General features: G+C 43.9%; 11 protein-coding genes across 11 annotated transcripts; 7 read left to right on the top strand and 4 right to left on the bottom strand.

The window, feature by feature from the left end:
• Positions 1-196: 196 nt before the first annotated feature.
• Positions 197-1,747, bottom strand: EAE97_011935 (uncharacterized protein; the record flags this gene model as incomplete). The annotated part of the gene is given in 2 exon segments (XM_038882449.1): positions 197-802; positions 821-1,747. The coding sequence occupies 2 exon segments, from the start codon at positions 1,745-1,747 to the stop codon at positions 197-199; spliced, it is 1,533 nt and encodes a 510-aa protein (XP_038726749.1).
• Positions 1,748-3,957: 2,210 nt separating this feature from the next.
• EAE97_011934 (uncharacterized protein) lies at positions 3,958-4,974 on the top strand (the record flags this gene model as incomplete). The annotated part of the gene is made up of 2 exons (XM_038882448.1): positions 3,958-4,507; positions 4,577-4,974. The coding sequence occupies 2 exons, from the start codon at positions 3,958-3,960 to the stop codon at positions 4,972-4,974; spliced, it is 948 nt and encodes a 315-aa protein (XP_038726748.1).
• Positions 4,975-5,198: 224 nt separating this feature from the next.
• On the bottom strand, positions 5,199-6,315 carry EAE97_011933 (uncharacterized protein; the record flags this gene model as incomplete). Its single annotated transcript, XM_038882447.1, has 3 exons — positions 5,199-5,297; positions 5,349-6,100; positions 6,156-6,315. 3 exons carry the CDS (start codon positions 6,313-6,315, stop codon positions 5,199-5,201), a joined length of 1,011 nt encoding a protein of 336 aa, XP_038726747.1.
• Positions 6,316-6,882: 567 nt separating this feature from the next.
• Positions 6,883-7,532, top strand: EAE97_011932 (uncharacterized protein; the record flags this gene model as incomplete). The annotated part of the gene is made up of 4 exons (XM_038882446.1): positions 6,883-6,917; positions 6,969-7,132; positions 7,195-7,218; positions 7,279-7,532. The coding sequence occupies 4 exons, from the start codon at positions 6,883-6,885 to the stop codon at positions 7,530-7,532; spliced, it is 477 nt and encodes a 158-aa protein (XP_038726746.1).
• An 845-nt stretch (positions 7,533-8,377) lies between these two features.
• EAE97_011931 (uncharacterized protein) lies at positions 8,378-10,552 on the top strand (the record flags this gene model as incomplete). Its single annotated transcript, XM_038882445.1, has 8 exons — positions 8,378-8,403; positions 8,499-8,549; positions 8,608-8,633; positions 8,695-8,721; positions 8,781-8,816; positions 8,872-9,020; positions 9,070-10,358; positions 10,411-10,552. 8 exons carry the CDS (start codon positions 8,378-8,380, stop codon positions 10,550-10,552), a joined length of 1,746 nt encoding a protein of 581 aa, XP_038726745.1.
• An 841-nt stretch (positions 10,553-11,393) lies between these two features.
• On the top strand, positions 11,394-12,548 carry EAE97_011930 (uncharacterized protein; the record flags this gene model as incomplete). Its single annotated transcript, XM_038882444.1, has 4 exons — positions 11,394-11,438; positions 11,504-11,626; positions 11,692-12,342; positions 12,399-12,548. The coding sequence occupies 4 exons, from the start codon at positions 11,394-11,396 to the stop codon at positions 12,546-12,548; spliced, it is 969 nt and encodes a 322-aa protein (XP_038726744.1).
• Positions 12,549-12,701: 153 nt separating this feature from the next.
• Positions 12,702-13,760, bottom strand: EAE97_011929 (uncharacterized protein). Its single transcript, XM_038882443.1, has 2 exons — positions 13,467-13,760; positions 12,702-13,405 (listed from the first exon to the last, which is right to left on the bottom strand). Exons 1-2 carry the CDS (start codon positions 13,619-13,621, stop codon positions 12,748-12,750), a joined length of 813 nt encoding a protein of 270 aa, XP_038726743.1. The 5' UTR covers positions 13,622-13,760; the 3' UTR covers positions 12,702-12,747.
• Positions 13,761-13,958: 198 nt separating this feature from the next.
• On the top strand, positions 13,959-15,534 carry EAE97_011928 (uncharacterized protein; the record flags this gene model as incomplete). Its single annotated transcript, XM_038882442.1, has 5 exons — positions 13,959-13,998; positions 14,082-15,082; positions 15,133-15,294; positions 15,344-15,430; positions 15,478-15,534. The coding sequence occupies 5 exons, from the start codon at positions 13,959-13,961 to the stop codon at positions 15,532-15,534; spliced, it is 1,347 nt and encodes a 448-aa protein (XP_038726742.1).
• Positions 15,535-16,490: 956 nt separating this feature from the next.
• EAE97_011927 (uncharacterized protein) lies at positions 16,491-17,489 on the bottom strand (the record flags this gene model as incomplete). Its single annotated transcript, XM_038882441.1, has 1 exon — positions 16,491-17,489. The coding sequence occupies one exon, from the start codon at positions 17,487-17,489 to the stop codon at positions 16,491-16,493; it is 999 nt and encodes a 332-aa protein (XP_038726741.1).
• Positions 17,490-17,909: 420 nt separating this feature from the next.
• On the top strand, positions 17,910-20,120 carry EAE97_011926 (uncharacterized protein; the record flags this gene model as incomplete). The annotated part of the gene is made up of 3 exons (XM_038882440.1): positions 17,910-18,085; positions 18,138-18,945; positions 19,092-20,120. 3 exons carry the CDS (start codon positions 17,910-17,912, stop codon positions 20,118-20,120), a joined length of 2,013 nt encoding a protein of 670 aa, XP_038726740.1.
• Positions 20,121-21,079: 959 nt separating this feature from the next.
• On the top strand, positions 21,080-21,814 carry EAE97_011925 (uncharacterized protein; the record flags this gene model as incomplete). Its single annotated transcript, XM_038882439.1, has 1 exon — positions 21,080-21,814. The coding sequence occupies one exon, from the start codon at positions 21,080-21,082 to the stop codon at positions 21,812-21,814; it is 735 nt and encodes a 244-aa protein (XP_038726739.1).
• Between the last annotated feature and the right edge of the window lie 60 nt (positions 21,815-21,874).

The following is a 21,874-nucleotide window of genomic DNA, read 5'->3' as shown; positions in this document are numbered from 1 at the left end:
CTTCCATCTTATTGTTATTATTTACCGTATCATCCTGAATGACTCGAAGCACAACAGCATTTGCAACTGCTGGATCATGAAAAGTCAGCGGTGTCTTTATGTGACGTCCCCCCGAAAGTCTCATTGGTGGTTCATTTACACCTTCGCCGACTAGCAAGAAGGCGGTTTTGAAGATAGATGAACATTCATTTAATTTTTACGCCGCTGTTCTGGTTCGTTTATACACATTGCTATCAATTTCCGAAGTGTTTCTTTTGCTGGACAAGCCCTTGCTGCTCTTCTCGTCGACCAATATCCGAAATTGACATTCAACTTTACAACGTGTATACTGCTCCTTATTACCTGCGCGAGCAGCACCACCTAGTTTTATGAAATCTTCCATCAGAAAAGCCATCTCAGCACCACGTTGAAATGTGTTGATTGACTTGATGAGCCCAGCCATATCTGAGACGAGCAATCGATGGGTCGAATCTTGCAACTCGGAGGTGCTGCTTGAATCTGTCGGGTTGTAGAACAACAGCGCAGAGCACCAGGGTCTAACAGCGTCGAACTTTGCAACATCAGACTCACGGACACTTTCACCAAGAGTAAGTAATTTGGAAGTCAGTCCTCTATGTTCTAGAACATTTGGGTTTAGTTTTGCTGCTGCATCCAACCACTCCCTAAATTCTGACGCCAAAGCCTCCGAGGTAGCGTCTTGTCTGAGTCGTCGGCTTGTTTCTCGAATATCGGTGAGGTATGCTTCATCCAGTTGTCTAGCATTGAACTCGGCGAGGTACTCCTCATCCGAGTTCACCTCCACCTAAAGGTATGTTTCAACACGTCCTAGATCCTTGTAATCATCATCAAGGTACGAGCCTTCTCCGATATCTGACAGTTCTTCAGGGCTAGACGAGAAGATACCGTGGCACACCGGCACAGGACTCGGTGTCACTGGAATAATGGCTTCGTCTATGCTGGGTGATGACTTCTTATCTATGTATACGATCAATGGTGAACGGGGAACCTGCACTTCCGTCGCCCTCTGTGTATCGTTGGCGGTGTATAGTGGCGGTGGTTGATCCTGAGGTTCCTTATGCTCCTTATGTTTAAAATGCGTCCAGTTCACTAGTGTAATGCCTTTTTTGAAGTATAGCTTCCCCAAGTCAGATTCACAAACCTCTACACTTGTATCATGCAAGCACTCGCGAATTTCTTTCAAATGTTGCCGCGCATAATCGCTGGGTCTAATATATACCTTAAATTTCTTCATGAGAGATAAAGACTTAATCGCACGGATCAATTTGCTGGACGTTTTGTTGAAGGGACAGATACTTGTAGACTCTTTCTCTTTTTGAACCACAAATCCCGCGAATCGAATATCAAAATTTAGAACAATAATACGCTCTAAATTGCTTATACCGGCTTCATGAAGAGCGGATGCATCAAGATAAGATAAATCATCAAGCTTCTGTATCGAAGCATCCTCTGAAGCATATTGAAAGTCACCATGTGGTGGAACAGCTAACAACATATACATGTAATGACGCTTGCCAGAAATCTTGATGGCCACCTTAATTGAGAACTGTATATGAACATCTCGTTTAGATTTAGAATTGCAGACCACTTTCATAATAATGTCGACTTTTTTTTTGTTGCAAGGCATGCAAGAACCTAGTGTCCAACAGCCGTCGTCATCAACCCACTTTATATACACTCTCTCCGCAAGGAGATTCTCCAGCCCAAGTATTTCGATTGGTACCGCCATATTGTGTGCTATGATTGTGATTAGCTATGAAGATGACAAAGAACAATTGTATTGGGAAGAATGATCCCACACTATGTGTGTATCCCACCCACCCAGGCTAATAAGAGAGCAGCCTTGACTCTTTGGCACCGAAAGTATCAGGGCGTCTCCAAGCGGCCGATACTGAGGAACCGTAACCACCGACTCGATGTAAACCGCGCCAGGGTGTCCCCAAGCAGCAAATACCGAGGAACCGTAACCACCGACTTGGTACGTACCGTCAGGGTGTCCCCAAGCGGCAGATACTGAGGAACCGTAACCACCGACTCGATGTAAACCGTGTCGGGGTGTCCCCAAGCAGCAAATACCGAGGAACCGCAACCACCGACTTGGTACGTACCGTCAGGGTGTCCCCAAGCGGCAGATACTGAGGAACCGTAACCACCGACTCGATGTAGACCGTATGAGGGGGGTCCCCAAGCAGTAAATACCGAGGAACCGTCACCACCGACCTTTGTACAAAGTATATGAAGACGTTAGAGAATCATTGCACGAGAATAAATGTAGATATAATACTGCGATGATCGATTATCGATGTAGGTGATAGAAGTGAAGATATAAATGATAGAATACGAAAGAGATGAAGATAAACAAGACACCAAACAGATGAATTGACATTAACATTAGGTTGGATTCGCTTGTATGTATTGTAGGCTACGTTCACCTATGTTCACCAAGAGGGTAGCAATTAGAGGACGGAGAGGTTACCGTAACCAATGTATAAATGCCCCACCCTACCCGATAAGAAAAATCGGAATTTCGTTCTTGGTATAAATTATCGAAGGAAAATCAATATTAGTTGTGAAAATCGAATAACTGGTAAACTTTATTATATTGAGTTTGGAAAATTGTTTTAAGGAAGATGGAGGTTTCAATAGAACATAGAGATTGTCCAATTCTCTTCAGTCTGTAGTAAACTTAGGTAAGTATATGTAGCCATGAAAATCAAACATCGAGCCAATTCCTCTAGCATATCATGCATACATACAGCGTGGGTAAATTTGCGGCATCACTAACAACTAACAGCCCGTAGACCACTTACGCAAGTACAAAATAAATCGTAGAGACTGAGTATGGTTGGGAGATACGAAACCGGACGTCAATTCTGTACATTATGCAATCCATCCCATCGTCTATCAACTTTATACTTCGAAAGGTCATCCTCTCAGCCCTGAACGCATTCGGGATGAGAAACCAGCAGATCATCCAAATAGCGAATGTCAAAGATACACCAATAACACACTGGCAGTGACAGTCTCCAACAATCTCACGATTTCTGACATGAACCAGAAAGCAAACATGTGTCAGACAACAGACCACCGCCAAATACGCTCAGAACGTCGGCAAACGTTGCATGAAGAGTATAGTGCGCGCGAATTTTGGGAAGTACTGAAGCTCTTTCCCCAAAGATGACTCTATGTTGGAAACTTACGTACGCAAACCTGTTCTTAAGGACAACGATATAGCAAACATGCTGCCAACCGCCTAAGAAGCCAAGGGAATTCGCCCCCCCACAAGCGCCCGGAAGTCTTCATTTGACAGAAATTTGACAAAAAGTTAATATCGCTCGGTATGCAGGTAGTAGTTCCATTCTACTTTGGGTGCAGAGGTTCATCTTTATGGTCACTTTGCAAGGGTAGGTTGGAGAAAACCATGCCTAGACAGCTGGGTGATATTATTGATCAGAAGAGCGCAGAAATTTCTTCAGCAGGGCTGAGTTCGAGGCTCTCCGTTGGTCGATAGAGAGGGGCCTCTAGTTAACTTCGAATACCTGGAAGATATCTGGCTAGTTGAATATCAGATAAATGTAGCAAATGTTTCGATGGATGCAACAAATTAGGCCTTGAAATGTGCTTCGGTTGCAAGACAGGTGATGTCGAAATCATTTTTTGGGAAAATAGCGAAGCCTAAACGCAGAAATTCCAACATCAGTCCCAACATCGTTCCTCTGGTCTGAATTGCGGTTGCAGTGACCGTAAAAGCAGACCTGAATTCTAGAGCGAGTCCGCTTACGTAATATACACCAATCGCTACCCCAATTGGACAATCAGCGGTGCGGGCCATCTACGCGGGTCGCGTCCGCCTGCAGGCGCGTTTTGTCTCATTAGTATATCAATTGGCATGGAAGAACATCAAAAGTTCCATTTTCATCCGCACAGCACTCCATCATCATGTTCAGTATGTTGCAGACTCCTGCGAGCGCACACAAGCAATTACACCATTATACACCTCATGTACCATCGCCATTATCCTCATTACCTTTACGATCTTCTCCGCCCGTGTCGCCGCTGGAGCCCCGCAACGCGAATCTACCAACGAGGATACAGCAGGCTGGAGATTGTCAAACTAGTTTCATGATGTCACCTGAATCTGGCGCTTCCAAAACCTCAAGCCCTGATAAAAACCACTCTAATTCAAACAAACATTCACCGAATAGAGATGGTGCATTTTCCAAGAGAATAACGAAGACGAATCCGTTATTGCATGGACAAGGCGATGGAAGAGAGACAAGAAGAAAGCTGTTCTTGAGAAGAGTTAGAGAAGATTCGGAGGATAAAAGATGGAAAGCGAGAGGCGGTGATGATGAGATAATGAGAACTATTTGGATTGCAGAGCAAAGAAGGCGAGCGGAAAGACAAGCTAGAGATGCGCAGGGCTGGGCTGTTGACGTTGACGAGCAGGATATGCAACTAGATTATGGTGCTGGAAATTTAAGTCTCGGTATGCTTTTTCTATCTAAGACTCTATCCATGAATGAGTTTGCTGGAATTGGGTTAACAATGGTTGCAGATGAGGTCATGGCCAAGGAAGTGGCAAGAAACGAGGAAGAAGAATTAGAAGCTTTGTTATCATCTATGACCGAAGCCGAAAGAAGGCAAACTCTGGATGAAGCATATGAGAATGTCTCGACACTCGACGAAGAAATTGGTCCAATTGATGACAAGGAAGCAGCTGCTTGGGCGCGAGGAGATTTCCAACATCTTTCAAACCAACACAATATGACTGTTATGGATGTTGAGCGACATTTCAATAGTTCCTCGCCTGATACGCACTTTGGTAGCGACGATGGCGATTACGATGCCATTTTTATGGACGTTATACAACAGGAATCGTATATCTCGTATCAAGATAACCAATCCATGGATGTGTCAGGAGACCATGAAATGATGGATACGGAGATGAGTTGATTGTGGCACATGATGGTACATACCGATACATATTGACACGACATTGTTTATGATAAATTGGAGGGTTTTGCTGTTAGCGTTGGTGTTTCAAAAGGCTAGGGCCTGGTCGGTGTTTTGGTATGGTAAATGGACCGAACCATTTGGTGTTTGATTTTGAGATTATTGGTCATGGTATCACTGGTTTGTTAATATACACGAGTTATTATCACTAAGATATGGGTATTTTATTGTGTTGGGCAACCTTCTTCTGGAGCCCCAAAAGCTTCTTGCGCTGCAGCCATATCTCCAACCAGATCTGCTGGTGGTGAGCCTGCTGCTTGCATCTGTAAATAGTTAGCAGCGCACCGCGATATGATATGACAGCTGATACACACCTTTTGCATTCTTTCTACAATATACTCTCGATCCGAAGCATTCTCATCCTTGTAAGTCTTTTGCTCGAATCTCGCGACGATTTCTCTGACAAAAACTTGCTGTTCCTTGTATCGCTTTAGATCATCTGCGGGAGTACTGGCAGAGTTCTTCTCCAACCACGCGGGGAATTTATCATCCAATTCCTTCATCGGTTCGTATAATATCTCCTTATTAGTTAATTGCTCCATCATACCCAATAGCATTTTCGAGAAATCCTCTTCACTGCCCTCCCCGTCCATACCACCAGCTCCCATAGCCTTCATCATCTCCGCTAGCAAATCGTCCGAGTTGTCCTCTGCTGCTGCTGCTGTTGCTTGATCCCCAGAAGCTTGCATTCTTTCCATCGTTTTCTTAATAGTTTCCTGGAACGTTTCCTCACTAGCTGAACCTGGGGCGACTTTTGTGTTCGAAGGTCCGGGTTTTGGCGCAGATGGTGGTGGAGGTGCTGGTCCATTTTCCCCCAATCCACCCATCTCCTTCAGCATACTTTCAAACTGTGCCTGCATTTCTGGTGATGTCTCGAGTTCTCCCATTAGTTCGGCCATGCCGGCTTGTAATTGCTTCGCGAAATCATCGTCAGTGAGTCCTTCACCGCCGCCAAGAAGAGGATCGTCTGCGACGGGTGGTTTCTCAGGACCAGTAGTTGCTGTTGTGGAGGTTGGTGCTGGTGCTTTCGATTCTGGCTTCGCAGCGTTGAACTCATCCAGCATATCTAAGAATTCATCAGAATTTCATTTTCATATCTAGCATTAGATCAAATGATGTACCATCTAGATCATCTAAATCATCTTCGTCCGGATCTGGAACATCCTCCCACGCCGCAGTAGCATCCGCAGCCTGTGTTTCAGAAACTGTACTTGATTCGCCAACCAAGGCTTTTGTCGAGGACTCTGCCAGTCCTGCGAGATCCCCAGGTTTCGACTCCATGTTTGATAGATGCTAGAGGAAACTCTATCAATCCTTTGCTGGGATCTTCAAAGGTGGGTATTCTTCTGCAGGCCGAAATGAATACGGCCAGTATGTATATGGAAAGTGCGGGGTATGATTTGCGCCGGAAACGGTATTGTGTAGATAATCTGATGGTCGACGACAACTCAGACCTTATATATTCGGATATTGGGTTTTAAGAATTAAAATAGTCTTGCGATGTACGAGGTATATTTAGGCATGAAGATCATGAGATGAGAAGACTAGGCCGAGGCTGTCAATTCTGGTGTCGGGCATTGTTGATAGTGGGGGTCCTCCGAGCTAGTGAATTGTACTTCTTTCTTTTGCCTTGTCTGGACGCTTCATAAATTAACGAATCTTGAGCCTCGTAGCTAGCAACCACCAAACCTTTCCATAACAGTTTATTCTTCTGCATTTGTAGAAATACAAAAAGTCGCATTAACTATTTGGGCTTTTGGTATTTATCAATAGCCAGGTCAACAAAATCTTCTCCATCTCAAAGTCTGATTTGCGCTTTCCTGAACAAACTTCAGCCTCATCTTCAAAATGTCGCTCTGTGTTAATCGTCTCACGGAGGAACGGTAAGGTTTGCACAGTTGGAAATCTGGGACGAAGTCTAATGGGATCTACAGTAAGCAATGGCGAAAGGACCATCCATTTGGGTTTTCTGCAAAGCCTGTTCGCAACCCCGCCACGAACACTATTGATATGAAGATTTGGGACTGCGGCGTTCCTGGAAAGGCCGGTACATTATGGGAGGGCGGTCTTTTCAAACTGAATATTATCTTTCCAGATGGTGAGTTGTTTAACTATCATTCATGATGTGGTTATGAATTTGCGCTGATGTACAATTTATAGAATACCCAACCAAACCTCCAAAGTGTATGCGACTTCAAAACTACTCTCATATTTGGCATCGATCTGGAACTAACAAAAAATCAGGCAAATTTACACCACCCCTCTTCCATCCTAACGTCTACCCCTCTGGCACAGTCTGTCTTTCGATTCTGAACGAAGAAGAAGGCTGGAAGCCTGCCATCACCATCAAGCAAATCCTCCTTGGCATCCAAGAACTTCTCGATACCCCCAACCCTGATTCTCCTGCCCAAGCCGATGCCTACAATCTCTTCAAGAAGGACAAGTCCGCGTACGAGAGTAAGATCAAGCGCATCGTAAAAGACAACCCCGCTCCTTAGTGGAAACGGGCAAATGCAAATGCGACAGTAAAGGCGACAGGTTTATTTGGCGGGAAGTATTGGCGTTCATTGGGCACATAATCTTTCACAGCATATGGGGATATCAATACGGGCGTACCTAGCAGCGGAAATACTTTACTTTGATGCAGCGCGTTGGTCAAAGAAATTTACTGAGTACCCTAGATGAGTTATAGTATCTACTAGGTACTCAATGGGACATGGGAAAATCGATGAAGGAAATGAGCCTTTTCAATCTATGCCACCTCTTCATTACTTCATTGTCGTGTTATGACCTACCATTCTCCTCTGTCCTTTGAGTCACCTCGTGAAGAAAGCTACTTGCGTCCATCCATATATCGATTCATACATATGTGCCCATGGACTAGCATTCCAGATACACTACCAGTCTACCACTCATAATCATCCGACTGTATCTCGCCAAGCAATTTCCTGTAGAAAAACACATCACAAAATTCCAGAACCTCGACATCTAGCTGTTACTCACCCAAAGGTAATTGACACCAAAATTAGCAATACTGCAACATTATTGGTTCTACTGAATCGCTATCGGTAGAAATTAAGGGCTCAAGCCACATAATGCACCTTCGGTATCCTTGTCACAATCCACATCCGACTATCGGCCCATGAGCTAAGGTAATTTTGTAATATTTTGGAGCCAAGGTAAGTCATGCACATACCAAAACCACTGAGCATTGAAACTATTACTCACAGGCAGTTTTTATTTGGGTACATAACTTTCTTCTCTCCCATTTTTTGAACTTCTTTTCTTGAGAAGAACTTATTTTACATTTCACATTAAACGGATTTACATACAAGAATTCAAGATGTGTGGTATTTTTGCCTGTCATTGGTATGTATCAATTGTCTCTATTTGCCATTGGGAATGCGATTTTTTAATGATAGTGGGGGCCCCGCGATGGATTTCGAGAATTGACAATTGTATAGTCACCCAGATGTTAAGGCTTTTAAGCCTACGGCCTTGCGAATGGCGAAGCAGTGAGTATTTCTGTTCGACGGAGGGAACTGGAAATGGAGAGCTGACTGTGAAATCTAGAGTTCGTCATCGTGGACCAGACTGGAGTGAGTCACCTGTGGTAAAAAGGGATGTTTGGACTTGAGACTGACTGATGATGATAATTAGGTGGAAACGTTATTTCCAACAACACAAGTACGTTGCGCCTAGGGGAACGGGTCTGGTGGGAGTTTTGGCTGATGGATTGACTGTAGTTCTTGCGCATGAGCGTTTGAGTATCGTTGGCGTTGGTAAGTTTTCACCGCTGAAATCTGTATTGATATTCATAAACTGACAATACTCTAGAGAGTGGAGCGCAACCAATCACCAACGCAGACGATACCCTCGTACTCGCAGTCAATGGCGAAATTTATAACCACAGAGTCATCCGTAAGGGGCTCAAGAACCAATATCACTTCAAGACACATTCCGATTGCGAAGTCATAATACCTCTGGTGAGAAATTCGAAGGAAAAAATTGGATCCATGACTGAAAATTTGTTAGTACATGGAACATGATATCGATGCCCCAAAACACTTGGACGGAATGTTCTCATTTGTTTTATACGACAAAAATCAAGACCGCACAATTGCTGCACGCGATCCCATCGGGATTACCAGTTTCTATCAAGGATGGTCGAGCAAGACACCAGGAGCCGTATACTTTGCATCTGAACTGAAATGTTTGCACCCTGTCTGCGACAAAATCATTGCTTTCCCTCCAGGACATGTTTATGACTCAAAAACCGACAAGACAACAAGATATTTCGAGCCATCTTGGTGGGACCCAAAGAACGTTCCATCAACCCCAATTGATTACAAGCTTTTGAGAGAAACACTTGAAATGTCTGTCCGTAAGCGTCTCATGGCTGAAGTTCCTTACGGAGTTTTGTTGTCCGGAGGTCTCGACTCGAGTTTGGTGGCTGCCATCGCTCAAAGAGAGTCTCTACGCCTGAAAGCCGCTACGCTAGCTGCAATTGAGAGCGGAAGTGGAACTGCGACACCAACCGCTAACGAGGACCAAGGGGAAGGACTTGTTGGTATTGATGACGATAACAAATTGTCAACTCTTACCTACCTTCCCCAACTTAACTCCTTCTCCATTGGTCTACCAAACTCCCCTGATACCAAGGCTGCGAAAGAAGTTGCCAAGTTCCTTGGTACCAAGCATCATGATATGACTTTCACCATTGATGATGGTTTGAACGCGCTTTCCGATGTTATCTTCCACTTGGAAACATATGATGTAACAACTATTCGTGCATCTACTCCCATGTTCCTTCTCTCGAGAAAGATCAAGGCTATGGGTGTCAAGATGGTATTGAGTGGAGAAGGTAGTGACGAGATCTTTGGAGGTTACCTATACTTCCACGCTGCACCAGATAAGGCAGCTCTTCACGAAGAGACCGTCCGCAGAATCAAAAACTTACATTTATCTGACTGCTTGAGAGCCAACAAGTCGACTTCTGCTTGGGGATTGGAAGCTCGTGTTCCTTTCCTCGACAAGGAATTCCTCGAAGTTTCCATGAACATCGACCCACAAGAGAAGATGATCACCAAGGATCGTCTTGAGAAATACATTCTCCGAAAGGCTTTTGACACATCAGATGATCCAAGTCAGAAACCATACCTCCCAGAACACATTCTTTATAGACAAAAGGAGCAATTCAGCGACGGTGTTGGTTACGGATGGATCGATGCTCTCAAGGATAACGCTGAACTACACGTTACCGATGAGATGATGAAGAACCCCAAGCCTGAATGGGGATCCGATATTCCAGATACCAAGGAAGCGTAAGTTCTCTACTCTATCCAATGAGAATCAAAACACTAACAGGAGTAACAGTTACTGGTACCGAACAATGTTCGACGAGCACTTCCCACCATCTTGTGCAGAAAGTGTTATGAGATGGACCCCAACTTGGTCTAAACAAACTGACCCCAGTGGAAGAGCTATTGCCATCCACAACGAAAAGTATGACGAGTAATTGTAGCGTGAAGATTCTCCTTCTCAGAATGTCGTATCTATTGGAAGGTTACAAAATTGATAACCACTTATTTTCGAGCATCTTTTGGACTCCAAATCTGGGTTACCAATAAAGTGGAAAGATTGTGGAGTTAGATAGAAGGATGAAACCATTGACAGATACCTACCTAGTAGATAGTTGAATCCCCACGAAATTCCATCTTATGCACAATTAACGGTTTGAGTCTGTGCTGGGAAATTTGAGTTTGATGTTATTTTATGGCTTAAATATACTATGACTTTGTTGGGGTATTGATGAATGAGCACTGCGGGCTCCTTCTAATGCTAGTAAAAAACTGCGAATTGTTTCACAACCCCTCAGTATCACTGACTTCGCTTTCCATTTCGGTAGAAAGTTACGATTCGAGCTTGCAAATATAAACTAATAAATCAATATCCTTTGGCGTCAATTTTTGCGGTGTGTATGAAGATTGAACGAATCCAATACTACTTCAAAACGTGAAAATGATCGATCTTGTAACATCCTTTTTGCTTTTGCGTTGTTGAATGAGTGAGAGATTTCATCATTTGGTGAAAGATGTTTGTTGCATAAGACGGAACCATGAATGGATGTCGTTTACAGGGGGTCGCATATGGAAGGAGGCACATGAGTATTTGGACCAATAACAATCCCACGTTCCATGTCCGACTTCTGCCGCTTGATTCCTCACGATTCGAAATTCTTTAGGGAACAAAAAACCACGTCCTCTTCAACTTCATCCACATTTACTCCCGTATCTGTACAACTTTCTCGAATTCCATCCCAAAAGTTCAATCAATTCAGTTCATCTCATTCTTCAATCATGTCTGTCCCAGCTTTCACCGATATCGCTAAGGCGTCCAACGATGTAAGATATCCCTAAAGATGCGCATATTTACAAAAATATTTGAAGCTAACCTCAATATCAACCAGTTGCTCAACAAAGATTTCTACCACCTCACTGCTGCCGCACTTGAGGTTAAGTCGAATACTCCAAACAATGTCGCATTCAAAGTGACTGGAAAGAGCACCCATGACAATGCCACCAGTGGTCTGGTACGATTACATGGGAAATAATTCAATTTTTTGACAAACGCTGATGGACAGTTTCCTGTGTGCAGTTAGAGGCCAAGTTCACAGACAAGCCAACTGGTATATATTTTAATCAATTTATTCTACAATATTTCCCCGTTCATAGTCCATTTGGTTTCTTTCTCATTAGACAACCCGGTTGTGCACAGTTACTAATCCAGTATGCCGGCGGAACAGGCTTGACTCTTACCCAAACATGGAACACCCTCAACGCTCTCGACACCAAGATTGAGATTAACGATACCATTGCCAAGGGTCTCAAGGCTGAGATTCTCGGCTCTTTCGCTCCTACCACCCAAAAGAAGGGCGCAAAGGTCAACCTTCACTTCAAGCAACCAAACTTCCACGGACGCGCATTCTTCGATCTCCTCAAGGGTCCAACTGCCACCGTTGACGCTGTTATCGGACAAGATGGTTTCTTGGCTGGTGCCACCGCTGGTTATGATGTTCAAAAGGCAGCTATCACCAGCTACTCCGCCGCTGTCGGATACACTGCCCCCACTTACAGTGCTGCCATCACTGCTGCTGACAACTTGAGCGTCTTCTCCGCTTCATACTACCACAAGGTCAACACTCAAGTCGAGGCTGGTGCCAAGGCTACCTGGGACTCCAAGAACACCAACTCTGTTGGTCTCGAGGTTGCTAGCAAGTACAGACTTGACCCACTCTCCTTCGCCAAGGTAAGCAATTTTTGCAGAAATATTCCGAAACTTTCGCTAATGCAAGGAAATCATAGGTCAAGATCAACGACCGTGGTGTTGCCGCCGTTGCCTACAACGTTGTTCTCCGACCTGGTGCCACCCTTGGTCTCGGTGCCTCCTTCGATACCCAAAAGCTCGACCAAGCTACCCACAAGATTGGCACAAGCTTCACATTCGAGTCATAGATCAGCATTGTTCGAGAATTGGGAGTTGGCCGTACGATAGTAGAATAGAGGTGTAATTCTGATATCATTTTCTGTGGCACGCGCATTATAGCATTGCAACGGAGTGACTTCCTCATTGTAATTGATCGAAATGTGTGCATCAACGATAGATAATTCTATGGTCTAATTTTTTTGGACATTGTTGTCAATGTTTATGTGACTATATCTTTTTCGGCCTTCCTGCACTCGTCATCCTCTCATAAATATACGAGGGTACAGCGACGCTCATAGATATTACTGCGCTGAGGATGACGAAATTAGCGAAGGTGCTCCTTTCTCGGTCCGCCGGAATAAAATGTTCACTCATTCGGCGTCGCCTCCTTCTATCCACGTTATCATGTGTTTGTGTGTGAGCTCTTTTATCAAAGTGTGGAATATCTCCTTCCGGGCCCCATGGCATCTGACCCGTTCCCATCCCTCCACCCATTTCTGTCTTCGGTGGAGCCTCCGCACCTGGCGCACCATTATCCTGCGCAGCCCGTCTTTTCGCACTGTGTTCTCCCCATCCTCCACTCCTATAAAAACTAGGCGGCGGCCCACGAAACTGGGTTCGTCGTCTACTCAACCCGCTAGCCGGTCTACCACCTGCTGGCCCACTTGACGAATAGGAACCTTGTGGTGGACGATGACCCGCGCCATGACTATGACCGTGACCGTGAGCATTAGAATGTATATGGTGTTCTCGATCGTAGGCCTGTCGCTTGGCTGGAGTACCGAGAATAGCCCATGCTTCGGAGATTTTCACGAAGCGTTTTGATGCAGAGGGATCGGAGGGGTTGTGATCGGGATGGTGGACTTTGCTGAGAGCGTAGAAAGATCTTGAGAAGACTGCGTTAGTATATTGGCGTCAATTGGGAATGAGACAGGAGGCGATCGTACTTTTTGATTTCGGCTGGTGTAGCATCTGGAGCGACTTGCAAAGTCTCGTAATGGTTTTGAGCGGGGTTTCTGTAGATAGCAGTACTATGAAAAGAAAACCGCTGTGGTCGAATTCGTGGGACGACAAAAGGAGAGGGGCGAAAGAAGAGTGGCATTCCTCATCGTTGAATTGGAGAATTATAGGGAAAAGAATTGATGAGATGAGAGAACTTCCATGAGAACTTTACACATGCTGTATTAAGCCTGGAATGCCAGTGACGGCATAGATTTCCAGCGATTGACAGGGATTTACCCAAACATTACTGCTAACCGAGACAGTTATCCCGATGTTAACCCATTACCACCTTGGCGGGGAAAGCAATTGTTAGATTTCTCTCTCAATCAATTATTATTTTTCCAACAACTGGACTTTTGCTATTGATACAAAGGTCAATTACATACGTTGTAGCGTTGGAAATAAGACTCGAGGGTCTTGTGGTAAGGTGATTCAAGATGGCAGCACAGGTTACTGATGCGTTGAAGAATTTGAAGGGTAAGTAAAAATCAACCCCTCCTTTGGGAGGATTGCGCTACAACTCTCTAGTCTTGGGGAACATGATTTAACAAATTTTACAGTGAAGGACCCTAATGCTGTAATGGAGTCTGCCGCCGAAGCAAAGGCAAATGGAAACGCGCAACCCGAAGCCGAGGCCGAAGATTCAGATGACGATGAAGAGGAGCCAGTAAATGGCGAAGGTGCTGGGGAAGGAGGAGCAAAAAAGAAGAGAAAGAGAAAGAAGAAGCCCAAAAAGAAGGCTGGAGCGAACCCTAAAGTCCAATCGTCGCCTCCCCGAGTTCTCCTGTCGAACCTGTTTCCAAGCGGCGAGTACCCTGTTGGAGAGGAAGTCGAATACAGAGACGAAAATAACTATCGAACTACAAGCGAAGAGAAGCGTTATTTGGATCGCATGAATAATGACTTCTTGCAGGAGTATCGACAGGGTGCCGAGATTCATAGACAGGTTAGACAATACGCTAAAGCCAACATTAAGCCCGGGCAGACCTTGACGGAAATCGCGGAAGGAATCGAGGATAGTGTGAGAGCTTTGACTGGTCACCCTGGACTAGAGGAGGGAGACAATATTAAGGGTGGTGTCGCTTTCCCAACTGGTGTCAATCTGGATCACATTGCTGCTCATTACAGTCCGAACGCTGGAAACAAGACCGTTTTGGCTTATGAGAATGTCATGAAAGTCGATTTCGGAGTTCACATCAACGGTAGAATTGTGGACAGTGCTTTCACTATTGCATTTGATCCCATGTACGATAATCTTCTCGAGGCGGTTAAGCAAGCTACAAATACCGGAATCAAGGAAGCCGGAATTGATGCAAGATTGGGAGAAATTGGCGAGCATATTCAGGAGACAATGGAGAGTTACGAGGTTGAGATTAAGGGTCAAACTTATCAAGTCAAGCCGATTAGAAACCTGAATGGTCATGACATTCTACAATGGAAGATCCATGGTGGAAAGAGTGTCCCGATTGTTAAGAGCAATGACCAAACAAAGATGGAAGAAGGGGAGGTTTTTGCTATTGAAACTTTCGGAAGTACCGGAAATGGTTATGTTAGAGATGATGTAAGTCCATGTATGAGAACTCCCTGGTAACATATATTAATCAGTTATAGCTCGAATGTTCTCATTACGCCAAGGTTGCAGATGCCCCCAACGTCCCATTACGTATCGCATCGGCTGGTAAACTTCTTAATGTTATCAACAAGAACTTTGGCACCTTACCTTTCTGCAGAAGATATTTGGATCGTTTAGGCCAAGATAAATATCTACTGGGAGTAAGTTTGTATTCACCCACACTTCTAGCACAATATCTAACAAAAGCAGTTGAACGCATTAGTCTCCCATGGTATCGTACAAGATTACCCACCTCTTGTCGATAAAAAGGGCTCCTACACCGCGCAATTTGAACATGTAAGCTCCATTCCTTGTTCAAAGAAACACTCGCTAACAGGAAATAGACAATTGTCCTCAGACCAAACTGCAAAGAGGTTATCAGTCGCGGTGATGATTATTAGTCGATTAGTCTATTAGAAAATATAACTTCACTTTCCGCATTGCATGCATGATGATGGGAAAATGGATTGGGCATAGATATATCCCTTTTGTGGCGTTGGGGATCTTTTGCAACATGCTTTTTACGTAGGAAATCTGAATTTTGAGAATATCAAAGCGATATATGGTGAATGAGATGAGATGATACTGTTAGGATGGGATTTGTCTATCAGTGGGGAAACATATTTGTTTGTAGTATCATGTGTACGAGATGAGGCTCTTTAGTGAAAGAGGTGTTTTGACCTCAATCGATTCTTCTTCTGATGACTATCTATGAGACTGCAGTTTCAACAATCTTACGCGAAGGCTTCTATCATAGTTATGTGTGTCATGTCGTCTAATCGCATTCCATTTCAGAGATACAACAGCTCTGTTGATGAGCGAGAAGAGATCATATAGCATAAGAGTATTTAGCACTTCAATGTCATCATATACGTTGAGATCAAGTAGACTTCACTAAGGAGTGGAATTGGAATGGTATTTGGTTTGATATTTATTAATGATTATCATTACCTTTACATCTTCTTATCTCAAGGCTATCCCTATCATGAGATCGTTCTTTGAGGGTTGTAGGGCCCCAATATTAAATAGTACGGACGAATACTTATACGTTGTTCGACGCTATTTTTCGTCTCCGAGAGCGGTTGGGATGGGGTTGAGAGGATTTTTCTTGCGCACTGATTGGACATAGAATGTTGAAAGAGGGAGGGAAAGATCCCTGGTTGAAGAGATCGTAAAATCGTTGGGATCGTAAAATCGTAGGATGGATGAGGTTGGTGTCCATCTTATTCTGGAATAACAGTCGACGAGGGGCTTCGATAAAGCAGTGCCGCGGAACACATAAATTTAGACAAAAGAGCAATGACAGAATCTATGTCGCAAGTTGACCGAGTCATAAATGGCTGGTTCTTTGTGATTTCTATGTCCCACCACCCACGACTAACCATTCCATTCCTGAGAAGCCAACTGGGTAAGTTTGATTCCCTTTTCCACTTGTCTTTGCTTTTTTCGCGACCTTTCTCTTAGGTGTGGATGTCAACTTTTGGATTTTACCTGAGCGTAGAGTTCGAGTGTTGGAAACTACTGCTGGTTTGGAATTTTTGGACTTTGGCTTCGACTGCAAAATTTCTTCCTCTTTCAATGGTACATCCTGGATTTTATTTTGCTCCGGCGTCTCCCTTTTCCAATTCATCTCCTCTGTCAATACCCTTGCAAATTCTTGAATCTTTTCCGGATTGAAATATGGACTCTCTGAAGGTACGTCCAGCGATTCTGTGTAGGGGAAACTGTAAGTAGATCTGGATGGTTGGTCCATTTCTACCACATCTACCACCAAGTTTTCCATCCCTCTTATTTTTCTCAATGTAGAAAGACCTCTGGCTGTCATTAAATTCAACTTCGGTTGTTTACTACCAGACATCGTACCCTGTCCAACGCCTATCCTGAGAGTCCTCAACGATTTACACTCGCCAAGTAACGTGAATGCATCCACCCTCTGAATCCCACTGAATTGGAAATAAATATGGCGAATGCACAGTCGCTTTTCCTCGCCGATCATGTACAGATAACAATACAAACTCCAAGTGCCCGCAAACGAGAACGTATTCTCACCGTAGAAGATTTGGTTTGATTCTTTGTAAAGCTGTTCGCATGTTCGCGCCAGTATAAGTATGTCTTCGGCATCTGGCCGGAACACCGCCCTGGGATCTTTTTCTTCTCGATAACCGGTTTCTTCGAGGAGTTGATAAGCGTTGGGCCAAATTGCATTGTCGTCTGGCTTGAGATAGCCAGAGCTCGATACTCTTGGCTTGTCAATTCGCTGTCCTAATTGAACATATCGATGGATCTCGTCACGAATTTCACGAGGTATGGCGAGGAGGGGACACTTTTGGGGCTTGCTGCGGCGGAGTGAAGGCATATTTGGCGGATGCTTGAGTTGCTCGATGGTAACAGTAAGAGTGCTTAGTGCATCTACTACAGCTTCCTGCTAACAGAGCGGGGTGGTCGCAGACGCGACGTTGCTCACGGGAATCGAGATTGTCGCCTGGTCACGTTTTATGAATGGCCTTTATTAGTTAATGATGAAATGATGACAAAGCTTACTCGTGTAGCCTTATTATTAATTCTACATCAAGTGCAAGTTGATATTGAATTCATGTCTGGTATTCACAGGATCTGAGTATAACATCATTCTCACAGGTCCTTATTTTTAAATTCCTTAGACATAGCCAAATTGAAAAGAGAGATATTATCACTCGATACCAGTACACTCTTCGTCGCGTATTTAACACGGAGAGCCTCTCTTTGATATACAAACGACCGTGGCTAGCAGATCAAGATGGAGGATCAGTTGCGCACGAAGAACTCTCAAATAAGTGACCAAGTGTGTGATCAATGCAAAAAGCGCAAGATACGATGTGATCGTTTACTCCCGGAATGTTCAAATTGTGCCAAGTCTCATCGCCAATGTGAATTTTCATCTAGGGAGAAGAGACCTAATGTTACCAAAAAGCTGTAAGTCCACCTCCTTCGGAACTCAAGTTAGAATATAGACTGACCTACACAGTGTTGAAGATTTTGATGGTTTGAATACTAGGCTAGCTAGTATCGAGAGTGCTGTTTCTCAAATTGCACAACATTTGAATAGCACCCATTCATCAATCGCATCGTCTACCCCCACTGCTTCTCCATATCACGAAGTTATCGATTTTTCTATTCATACTTCTATTTCTGATGATCCATTTGGAAAAAATCGATCAGGTCTGCAGCCAAGATATGGCCGATCTTCACATCGTTTCATGGATGCTGCTGGCGACGAAAGATTCTATGGACAGAGTTCCGCTTACGCTTCTTTTGATTGCACAAAAGTACGGTTCGAAAAGAAAGCCAACTCCAAAGATTATGGCAATTTATCCCTCATTGACATATTAATTGCGAGCGACCCAAAGGTGTCATCCACGCTGCAGATATTGACGGACCTTCCCAAAACGCTGCCAATGCCGCCGGCGTCGGAGCTTGAAAGCGATGGCAAGCCTATAGCTTTGCCATCAAGAGCCCTTTTGGAAGTTACACTAGAGTTTTACTTGAAAGAAACCAATGATCCATTACCAATCTTTGACAGAGGTACGCTACTGAAAGCTATAGATGAGCAGTATAGTATAGGCTGTGAGAATACAGACCCTACATGGACTCTTTGCTTCAATAATATAATTCTACTCTCTTTGTTGGCAAAATTGAAGACATCTCCTCCTGGAGCCCCCTCAAAAGATGAGAACCTCATGTTCATGCTCTTGAACAATGCCAAAAGATCTTTCTCGATCTTAGACACTCTTCTCAAGCCGCGGATAGCCAGCATCCAAGCTCTTTTTACATTGGTAAGTGATTTTAATTATCCAGAAACATTCCCGATATGGTACAAATTCGACCCTCATTCCTGTGAAAATGCATGGTCTGGACTTAAGCCTTGATCTCATCTATATTTCCCACTTATATGGGCAAGACCGAATCTAACAGTCCCCAGAGTTTTGTTACAAGAGAGTTCTATGATCATCAAGTAGCTGCGAAGCACATAGCATTGGCTCACCAAATGGCGAGGTCCATTGGTCTCCATCAGCCCGGCCAATTCGTAAGTCCAGAGCGAACTAATTTTTTCTGGTCGATGTATATCATAGACAAATTAAGGCTCTTCAGGTGTAGCCAAGGTTGTCAATCATACCTGTTTGAATGTAGTGTCCCATTGCCGGAGTTTGATCAGCCAAGTCCATTGGAGATAGCCTTCTTGGCCAAAATTAAAATGGCTTGCTTTCTCGAAGAAATCTACAGGGAACTTTATATGAATTATGCTGAAATTCAACCATACTCTTCGGGGCAAACTACTGCTATGAGATTGTTAGTTCAATTGGACCAAGAGTGGCCAGACTTCCATGCGCGAGCAGCCATTTTGAGAGAAAGCTTCCCCTCAGTCGAACTTGAATTGAGGCATATGTTCCATACAAATCGTGTCTTAATACTGCTTCGTAGTAATTTAATTGAACACAAATCACGACTTCTGGAAGACTCCAGGACAACCCTAGAAATAATAGGAGAGCTAAAGGCACAACAATCAATCCGTGGCAATATGGCTCTCTCGAATGTGCTTCATTTGGACCCACTCATATCGTTCTTCGAGCTATTCTCAAACATTGTTGAAAACCCTCAGCTAAGTCACTCGAGAGACCAAGAACTTATAGTTATGACGATTGAAGGAATAACTCGTCAACGTCATCCGAGTTACATTTCTTCGGCATGTGCACGAGTGTACGAATCTGTAGCTGTCTGTGGTGAAATTGTGCTGGCGATCAAGCAAGCATTTCCGCCATCGTCGATTTCATGGGAACAGCCAGTCGATTCAAGGGGCTCATATCAAGAATTCCAATCACAATCCCAACTCACCTGGCCAGTAAAGCATGATTGGTCCGTTGATGACCTACTTAGTATTGATACGGAGAATCCAGATCTGTATCTTACAATTCCTAGATATCATGTCAATGATGAACAAGGGCAATTTTAAGCTAGCCATTCGACCAGGACAACATTCTGGGCAGGCTGAAAATACTGCAATGCTCGATTCGTAGAAAGCACCACAAAAAAGCCTGTCGGCTTATTTGGTCACAGAATCTCTCGCATTGTAACTACTGATCTGTATCTTTTCCAGAGGAAGTGAGTGGCAAAGAGTTCATTCCCTAACAGAAAAAACCACTTGGGACCAGGAGCTACAACTCAGAAAAGACTATCTTTGATTCGAAACTCAGGAAGAATGGAGAGTTGAATGATTTATCTCTTCGAATGGCCCAGATTGCATAATGCAATTCCAAATTCCCTATCATCATAAAGAAAGACGAGATAGTCCTGGGAGATTGGAAACCTTATGGTCATCTTTTGAGCCAATTTTGGCGATCATCATATTTCCAAGGTGCCGCTCGTTATTGTGATCCCTTCATAACTCTTTTGAAGTATGGCTCTTGTTCCAACACCAAAGATCGTGTATGTCAACTATCGAAGCTATTTTATTTTTCGGGACATAGACTGATGCCCAAACTGAAGGAAAAATACCGACAAAGTTGACTGCGTCTGCAAGCAAGGTATTTATTTCAAATCGGGATCATTCAAAACACTTTGAAGAACGAAAGATAAAACCAAAACATTCACCGGCACAAAGACGCAAAATATTAGTATGCAAGAGCAGAAATCTTAAGGCTTATAGCGAGGGAGTCAGGCCGCACCTAATTTCTTCCTTCAATGACTATAGAACTTCCTTTATAGAGCTAGGATCTCAACAGCACAAGCTACCATCCGAAATGGGAAGCTTCGATGCAATATTTAGAAAACTATGGATTTTTGTGAGCCCCTACTTCAAACCTCCATCGATGTAATGTTTTTTGTTCAATAATCAAGAATTTATAACAGTATTTTATTTTGGATATCGCGTCATTTATATTTTACTTAATTGTACTCTCGAGAAACACAAATATGCTTCTTACTTTACCAGAATCTGCTTCACCCGAGTCTCCCTCATCCGAATCTCCTTCATCTGAGTCTCTTTCACCAGAGAGTCCTCCACCAAAGTTTAACTCTCCTTCATCTAAGCTCATTTTACCCGAGTCTTTTTTGTCTGAGTTTGCTTCATCCGAGCCTCTTTCACCCGAGCCTTCTTTACTCGAGTTCATTTCACCCGAATCTCCGTCATCCAAGTCTCCTTCACCTAAGCCTCAATCTGCATTATTCGTTGATCGTGGATTAAAAGTACAAGTCTGGCTCGATGCTTCGGTCGACAAGGGGGGCTACAATAACGGAAGAGGACGTGGATCCCCAATCTCTTGCGATAGTCTTCTCGATATAGACACTCCTCAAGATTGGTGGCAGATGCTGCGCAATCTCCAGCGAATTATCGACCTTCAATTTCTATCTCTTTTGGGAGCGAGCCCCGAGATCGTCGAAGTGTTTGTTGTTTGGGATGGAGATGTCCCATGGGAATGCGACGGATGGTCGAAATGGTCGGAATGGTTGAAATGCAAGAGATGGAATGATATTGGGGTAAAAACAATGAAATTGTACAATATTGAGAAAGGTCCACGGTACAGGGTAAATTTCGAGTTTCTACTCGAATTGCTGGCTGAAAGGAATTATCGCGATGCGATACATTGCTCTCTTAGTAGGCCACTAATCTCAGAAAACACCCCAATGACCATGGACCACATTAAGTGATCCAATGTCAAGACTCTCCAAGAGCTTTGGCGCATACATCATTCTAAAGCAATAGATCAG

Source organism: Botrytis byssoidea (genome assembly GCF_014898295.1).
Source record: "Botrytis byssoidea strain MUCL 94 chromosome Unknown BBYS_044, whole genome shotgun sequence".
NCBI lineage: Eukaryota > Fungi > Ascomycota > Leotiomycetes > Helotiales > Sclerotiniaceae > Botrytis > Botrytis byssoidea.
The sequence above is the reverse complement of the archived record's forward strand: the minus strand, read 5'-3'. Positions and strand labels throughout refer to the sequence as shown.